Here is a 9,010-nt window from a genome sequence, read left to right on the forward strand (position 1 = left end):
TATTCAATTTAATTCAAGTCTCTATCAATATAGCTTTTAATGCATAAATTCATAAATTTTCATGACAATGTTTTGCTCTGTTAAACATTTTGATTTGAACACACAAATGTAGAATAAGAGAGACCTCCGCCTCCTCATCTTCTTCCTCCTCCTCATCTTTCTCCTCCTCATCTTTCTCCTCCTCATCTTCCTCCTCTCTCTCTCTCTCTCTCTTTGTATATATATATATATATATATATATATATGTGTGTGTGTGTGTGTCTCTGTTAGTATCTCCTTCTCTCTCTCTCTATATATATATATATGTGTGTGTGCGTGTGTGTGTGTGTAGGCACAGGTGTAGCTGTATAGTAAGAAGCTTGCATCCCAATCATATGGTTTCCGGGTTCAGTCCCACTGGATGATACCTTAGGCAAGTGTCTTCTACTATAGCTTCGGGCTGACTAAAGCCTTGTGAGTGGACTTGGCAGATGGAGACTGAAAAGAGGAATCCAACATTACTATATTGCAATGGATTGGTCCAACAACGAACAATTATTATTTAAAACTTACTCAGCTACACACCTCATCTCTCTCTCTCTCTCCCTCCCTCTCTCTCTCTCTTTCTCTCCCCCTCTCTCTCCCTTTCTCTCTCTCTCTCTCTCTCTCTCTCTCTCTCAGGAAATCTCATATCAATGTTAATCATCTTTCAATCCGGTTTCTTTTCAATAACATTACACTAAACACCATTTACAGACTAATTCCTCCCCTTCTTTATTACTTCCCCCCCACTCAACTCGTCTTTTTTCATTTAATTTTGTTTGATCTCACTGTAACAGCTGAGATACATTAAAGTCAAACCATATATATATATATATATATATATATATATATATATACACACACACACACACACACACACACACACACACACACACACACACACAAATGCACACACATTCACACACATATATTACATACGTACATATATACATACATTCATACATATATACGTGTGTGTGTGTATTAAAACTTGTTGATGAGAACAGCAGTAAGGTTTGCAAAGCTATAAACATATTGATTAGTAAAGACCACAACATCAGCAGCAGTGACACTAATTGTTTCTGAGATGAGCCCAAAGCATGAAATTTGGCAGAAGCGGGGATTGTTGATATCAATTCAGCTTTTAATCTCCTTCGAAATAGACCCCTTCCAAAGCCACACACTTTATATCTAGCATTGTTTCCATTGATGGAAGCATTCCTGGAACTCCCTTTTGGGGGGATAGCAAGCAGCTGCCTTGTCGTATTCTCTTGGATTTCCCTGACGTCTCGAAATTTTGTTGGGGGTCTTCCACTGTGAAGATTGAGCCTTAGTTTCGGGGTCATAGCCAGGGACCCATGATTCGTCACCTGTGATGACCATTTTCAAAACGTTTTCATCTTCCTTGACTCAATCAAGGAGATGCTACGCAGCTGAAACCCTTTCTTCATTTTGAGATGACCAAACCTACACACTTCCCTTCCAAGCCCTGCCATAAACAACAGAAGTGAGAGCAAGAGCAGGCATGACAGAGTTCAAGGTCAGTCTGTGTGCTTTGGCTCCATTGCCATAACAACAGTCTCACTACTTTGTGATCAGACCTCATACACACATGCTGTGATATATATATATATATACACATATATACACATGTTGCGATGGGCACACGCTTCATACATACTCATGTTTAATACACACATACACACACACATATATACCTGTAACTGTTTAAACTGAATATTAACATCTTCGTCAATACCTACCTTCTCTCTTTTTCTCTCCATTTCTCTCTCATACACACACACACACACACACACAAACACACACACTTAAACACGTTTGTCCCCTTTTTCTCAGATTAATAAATCGAAGAAAAACAAAAGATTAATTGTTCCTGTAATGTTGATATTGGTTACTACGGATATCTACGTAGGTATGTGGGGGTGGGGTGAGTGATTACTCTTATAAATAGCTTTACACACACACATTGAATAACAGACACATACACACACCCACACACACGTGTATATATATATATGTATATATATATGGTGAAAAATCAAGTTTGACAAGTTCAAGCATTTCTACAATCATTATTTCCAGTTATAATTAGCCAAAGTTTTTATTGATACAGCTGTTAGCATTGCTCCAGTTTCTATCCCAGCTGAGTTGTATTTAGGCTAATTACGCTGTTCTCACCAGACATATTTGTAAATCCGGTATGTCTGTGAGAGTTTGGCACAACTTGACGGACTGAAGATTGATGGTTGGCCTCTATGGGAAACGGGTGGGGTGTTTTCGGTTTGTGTTTGTCGCAGTTTCAGACACCCAACTGTGTTGTACTCTTTTAGCAATATTATCACTGGGCTTGCTTCAATGTGGCTCAAAGTTCGGAACCCAACAATGAATGGGTGTCTTAAGCAAGGCACATAACTCTACTAGCTGGCTAATGACAGTTCTTGATGTAAAGTTTTGTCCTTGTGTGTTAAACAACTCAACCCTTTAGCTTTCAAATTACTCTGTCAAATTGTCATCATCATCATCATCCAGTGTTTTAAATTTGGGTTTTGTCCCCGTTAATGGGGGTGGCCGGATCTACCTCAATGCCATAGCAACCGAGGTAGGCAGGTGCAGCCCACCCCAACCTTTGGGCTGGCTGGTGCCCATTCTCCTTTGCTACCATGAGGCTTTTTTGGAGCCCTTGGTTACCCCCAACCTCAGTTTCTAGAAATGAGTGGTCCCGAGACCAAGGCCTCTACCACAATTTTCAAGAAATGTGGTGGAAAACTAGCTCAGGAAGGCAGGGACGCTACTCCCTGAGACCCCTTTCGGAGCCCCCCAATGTTATGCTTATTTATTCATATCATTTTCAATTAGTCATTGATCATCCTGTAGCTTTGAGAATTGGATGATATGAGTGTTATATTTTTTGAATGACATTGTAAGGCAAGTGTGAAAGGCTTGATCTGGCTATTTTGAACATAACAGGTAGAATATTTTGGCCAGATTTGGCTGGTTTTTTCGCTAAAGGGTTAAACAACTTATATCACTTGACTTGGAACTAGATAAAGAAACATTTCAATGTCTTATAATCCTTAAACAAGACACATAACTCACCTCATGTCAGATAACCCTTGCTAAAACAACAACAACAACGACAGATTGGGTCCCGGTCTGTTGTCCCACTTTGTCAATATGTTATTCACAGTATGGCCGTGTGGTTGAGAAACTTGCTTCCCAACTATGTGGTTTCAGGTTCAGTACCCCTGCACAGCACCTTCAGCAAGTGTTTTCTGCTGTAGCTAGGCTAACGAAAGCCCTTTGAGTGGATACTGTAGATGGAAATTTAAAGAAGCCTGTCGTGTGTGTGTGTTTGTTGTTAACAAACCTATTATCAAGGTGACTTTTTTGTTTCTATTTATTCTTTGTTGTTGTTTTTTATTTATCCTAAACCCATTTATTTATTTGTAAACTGTGTTTTGCAGGTCGAAGTAAGTCGACTGCATCTTCTACGTCAGACGGTGGAGATATTGAAGTTGGAGATCGAGTCATTGTAGCTGGCCAGAGGAAAGGAACCGTTCGTTTCTATGGAGAGACCCAGTTTGCATTAGGTTAGTTTCTTGTCCTTAATATCTTACATTGGAATATTCCATAATTACAGGTAATCCAGCTGAAACAACAGACCTTGGACTATTTGATCTGTGTCATGTACTTTATCAGGTTTATTATTCCAACAAATATCCGTCAATTGTAAATAATGTATATAATTCCTCATCTCTTAAATATAGAACTGTAATATACATGCACATATGAAATCATCATCATCACCATCATTGTTTATTGTCCATGTTTCTATGCTTGCATGAGTTAGATAAAATTTGTTAAAACAGATTTTCTACAACCAAATTCCCTTTCAGTTCTATATTTAAGAGATGAGCAATTATGTACATTATTTACATTTGACGGATATTTGTCCTCATTGAAAAATACCTTAGGAATGAGAACCCTGGTTTGAAATTTCCCCAAGACACCTGAAGAAGGCTGGAAGGTATATCAGCTGAAACGTGTTAACTACAAACAAGATGAGGACAAATATCCATCAAATGTAAATAATGCAAATTCCCTTTGTGTCGCAAACCTTCATGGTAATATTTCCTCATGGTCAGACATGTCTATCATAGAAGAAGACTGGAAATGACCAACATTGTTTGTCTGGCAGGGATGCTCAATTACCACCATGACATGACATCGGGACAAAGGTTTACACACACACACACACACACACACACACACTGCTAGATAATGTTTAACCCTCCACCTCCACCCCATTGATAGCATGTTACCAATATTCTTGAGCATTATGGAATTTCTCTCTCATTTCTTATTACAGGATGTTGGTATGGCATTGAACTCGACCGAGCTGTTGGCAAAAACGATGGTTCCGTGAATGGTCAGCGCTATTTTACCTGCAAAGCAAAGTATGGAGTGTTTGCTCCTCCTTCCAGAATACAAAAGTAAGTAGAAATATTTCTCCATACTACTACTACTCTGTGTGTGTGTATGAACTAGACACAAACACACACACACACACACACTGATACCGTCACATCAAGGGAGATAATATTTTTCAGATGTAGTTCATTGTGTGTGTGTGTATTGTTGTGAGGCTAGATCCCTTGAGAGCCTTTTTGGCAGCTTGATATGAATATGGGAATGCTCAGTTCGCAGTTGTTGCTATTTCACATCTCATCAGAATTTCCTCTCTTTTTCTCTCTCTCTCTGTCCCTTTGCCTTTCCCCTTTCTTCTTTCCTTCCTTCCTTCTTACTCGGTGCCAAAAGATCTCTTGCGGGCCTAATTAGTCAGCAAGATTAAAGGCATATGAAAGTGACTCTGTATGTATTTATTCATAGCATATACGTTGTTGATATTGTAGGAAATTTATATGTATGGATGCATAAATATGCATGTATGCGTGTGTGTATATCTATATGTGTATGTATGTGTGTTTTCATATATATAATATATATGGGGTGTAAAACCTGACATTGTTTGTCTTTTCTATTCTAAAGGCTTGGTGAGAAGAGGTTTAGTTCTTCTGAATCCCTGGATACCATCAGCTGGGGTGCCGTATCGGAGAAGAATGAAAAGAGATCTTCAAGTGAGTTAGGAAGCAAGTCCTTATTGCTTCATTGTTGTTCTTGTTGTTTACAGAAATAATCTAAAATATACTTCAGTGAAATGTTAGTGGTCACATACACACATATATACATGTATGCAAACACACATGCATATATATATATATATATATATATATATATATATATATATATATATATATAATCAGACTGGAGCCTGGTGTTGCCATCCGGTTTCACCAGTCCTCAGTCAAATCGTCCAACCCATGCTAGCATGGAAAGCGGACGTTAAACGATGATGATGATGATGATATACACACACACATATATAACATATGCTTGTTCTCATGCATATGCTCACACCCTGATGCACATCTGTGCATTGTTATAATCACACATACCTTCACATTTGCATCATTTATCCTGAATAATGTCCCCGAATCCTTCTGGATATATTAGTTTCAAATTTTTTTGCACAAGGCCGGCAATTTTGACAGAAAGGTAAGTCAGCGACATCAACCCCAGCGACCCTCAAAGAATGAAAAGCAAAGTTGACCGCAGCAGAATTTGAATTCAGGATATAAAGACAGACAAAGTGCCGCTATGCATTCTGCCCCATGTGCTAACGATTCTGCCATCTCGCTGCCTGAAATCCTTCTGGACCTGTTACCAAGATGGTTTGCGTCCTCTGGTGTTTGTATAACAGAGTTGTCTTCTCTTAGACTATGTCTCATCTAAACCTACTCTTTCTGCTCATCTTTGATTCCTCATATTTTGTCCCCCCCCCCCCACTCTGCTGCTGGGGACGCAAGTCGTGGCACCACCCACACCACCAGTTGCCAACTGTTGTTACAGCATTATTTGAGTATTTTATGAACCATAGAGAATGGAACCATTGTCTTCTGCTACTGAGACATCAAAGGTAATATAAATATCTCACGGCAGGAATTGAACTCACCACTGCACGTTAATGAATCACTCACCAAATTACCAGTGTTGTTGCTGTTTACAGCTCAGTAGACTGAGCTGCTTGGCATTTAAATGTTTTGATTACTGGCATACTCAAGTACTGAAGACAAAACATGAACTACCAGCCTCACAGTTTTCTCTTTAGCCATCAACACAACTCTGCATACTCTGTGTGTGTGTGTGTGCATGCACACACATCTTTGTGTTTGTTTACATTTGTACTTTCCCCTAAAATCACTCAACTATCGATGTAGATGTTGCTGTTATTTCCCCTGATAATAGGTCACAGGCTTTGTATCTTCAAAGACTTGTGGAATAAGATATCTTTTATTTGAAATCATTTATTTAGACAACAATTCATTCACCACACGCTGTATATACACACACACACACACACACACACACACACACACACACACACTCTTACTAAAATATACGAAAATCGTCTTTTTCAGGTTCCAACAGTTCCCGACTAAGGACACCAACAAAACTGTAAGTAGGACCCTATAATATTATTAGGGTGTGGGGAGGTTGAAGGTGGGTGGATAATGCCCTGTTTGATATCAAGGTGGAGTTATTTTCCCTTGCTTCCCTGATCCCTATAAGAAAAGTATGAAAATCACAACTTCCACTCTTCGCATTCCTTGAAATAAAATAGGGGTGACTACAACCACCCCTTGACGGATATTTCTGGTTATAAGAGGTCCTTTGTTTGATACTCATAATCTCAGTATTTATTGCTGTGGCTGTAAGGTGTATATTATAGAAGAATTAGATGTTAAACTGACAACGGTGATGATTATCTCTTTGTTGTTTAGCCCCTGGTCTGCTCTGATCCATCTGACCATTTCTCAAAGACATTTGGGCTGCAATGATCCCATCATTGTTTCTATCAACACCTGGAATAAAGATATCTTCAGATACCCCCATCCCCCAACTACAAGATTTTGTGTTCTTTACCTGTCTTGCATGTTACTTGGTAGCCCTACTTTAACAAGTAGTTTTAAAACTGCAGTTGTAAAGTGGTTGGTGTTAGGAAGGGCATCCAGCCATAGAAATTATACTAAAACAGATGCTGGAGTTCGGTTCAGCCCTGCAACTCACCAGACCCTGTCAAATGCCCAACCCATGCCAGCATGGAGAACCAAATGGCACGTAAAAAGCGCCAGTTGAGCATGGTCGATGCCACACCCAAGGTACCAAGTTCTATCAAACTGACCAAAATTGACCAAACCTTCCCACCCTCCGCCTTCATGATAATGTTTTCTAAACTTTTACCTGTTTTGTTCCAGTGCCAAAAATACAAATCCAAAGATTGCCCGTGTGCCTGGTGCCAGTTCAGATCTGAAGCTTGAGATTGGAATGGGTGTCTTCTGCAGCAATGAATTAGGTTGGTTGGCATCTTTCTTTTTCGTTCTTGTTCTTTTCCCAGCTTCTTGGAAATGGTTTCTGTCGATCAAATTGAACGTTCAAATTTCTTCATGATCTGTGTTTTGGGTATGCATAGGACATGTTAAGCTGTGTAGAATTTTTGCCTTTTTTTCTGGAGTGTTAAGAGAGCCATCATCATCATCATCATCTTCACTCTTACAAAAGTGGGTAGCATCATCGTCATCAGCTCCACTACCACCATCATTATAATAATTAAATCCATCATGATTATCATCATCATCACAGGTATCAACATCAAAATATAATAATGATCTTAATTTACACAATGCTCAGGTTCACTAAAGCCATAACCATTATCACCACCACTACCACCACCATCACACTCATTGTCATCATCACCATCCACACAGTCATCATCATCATCATTATTATCATCATCACAATTATCAATATTACCTGTTGATTACAAGGTAGCGAGCTGGCAAAATTGTTTGCACGATGGGCAAAATGCTTAATAGCATTTTGCCAGTCTTCATGTTCTGAGTTCAAATGCCACCAAGGTTGACTTTGCTATCTCATCCTTTCGGGGTCAATAAAATAAGTACCAGTCATACACTGGGGTCCATGTATTCGACTTACTTGCTTCCCCCAAAATTGCTGGCCTTGTGCCAAAATCTGAAACCATTATTTATTGATTACACCCTCCAATCACTGGTGCTGTTACTGTCTTCAGCCACGAGTGATCAATAATCTCTCTCTCTTTCTCTTTGTCCCAGGTGTTATTCGTTACATCGGACCAACAGATTTTGCGGAAGGCATCTGGATCGGTGTGGAGTTGCGGACGGCGAAAGGTAAAAATGACGGCAGCGTGAACAACAAACGGTACTTCTTGTGCAAACCAAACTGCGGTCTGCTGGTACGACCAAACAAAATCACCGTTCGTGGCATTAACGGTGCCAAACTAATGGGAGGGGAAACGTCTGTGGAGAAAGAGAACAGCTTAAATGGAGAATTAAAGAATAAATAAAACAAAGAACAAATAACGGATCTAAACAAACGACTGACTGGCCATGTTGTTGGGAGTTTCATGTTTTTTTTTTGTTATTTTCTTCTTTTTTTTTTGCTCCATCGCTTTTGCTTGATGGGAAAAAAACCAAAGATGATGCTAGCATGTCAACAGTGCAACCAAGAATTGCTCTTAGACATGTAATAAACACATAAAAAAACACAGAGGGTTCTAGTGTTGTTGAAATACGACCTAGGAATTTGAGGCAAGACAATGACCCTGTCTCCTCCTCCTCCTCCGCCTCCCTTTTATCCCACTATCTCCCATGTATTTCTACACCACCACCACCACCTCCTACCAATTCCACTCACCCAACATACCAATACTTTTTTTTGGTCTGTATATTTTTTTTTAATATATACAAAGAAAAATTTCATCTTTTCCTTCACTTTAAAAAAAAAAAAATTTTCAGCACGGAAAAATTCC

At 39.3% G+C, this 9,010-nt stretch overlaps 1 protein-coding gene across 4 annotated transcripts in view; it reads left to right on the forward strand.

The window, feature by feature from the left end:
• The window catches only part of LOC106869432 (CAP-Gly domain-containing linker protein 3), a 97,359-nt gene extending 88,613 nt beyond the window's left edge, over nt 1–8,746 (forward strand). For all 4 annotated transcript variants that reach the window (XM_052974760.1, XM_014915174.2, XM_014915176.2 and 1 more), the window contains 6 exons: nt 3,507–3,632; nt 4,412–4,535; nt 5,092–5,180; nt 6,582–6,618; nt 7,419–7,516; nt 8,295–8,746. In XM_052974760.1, coding sequence (XP_052830720.1) covers nt 3,507–3,632; nt 4,412–4,535; nt 5,092–5,180; nt 6,582–6,618; nt 7,419–7,516; nt 8,295–8,545 — 725 coding nt within the window. In that variant the 3' untranslated portion in view covers nt 8,546–8,746. The remainder of the gene's footprint in view (nt 1–3,506; nt 3,633–4,411; nt 4,536–5,091; nt 5,181–6,581; nt 6,619–7,418; nt 7,517–8,294) is intronic.
• The last annotated feature ends 264 nt before the right edge of the window (nt 8,747–9,010 follow it).

Source organism: Octopus bimaculoides, chromosome 19 (assembly GCF_001194135.2).
Source record: "Octopus bimaculoides isolate UCB-OBI-ISO-001 chromosome 19, ASM119413v2, whole genome shotgun sequence".
Classification (NCBI taxonomy): Eukaryota; Metazoa; Mollusca; class Cephalopoda; order Octopoda; family Octopodidae; genus Octopus; species Octopus bimaculoides.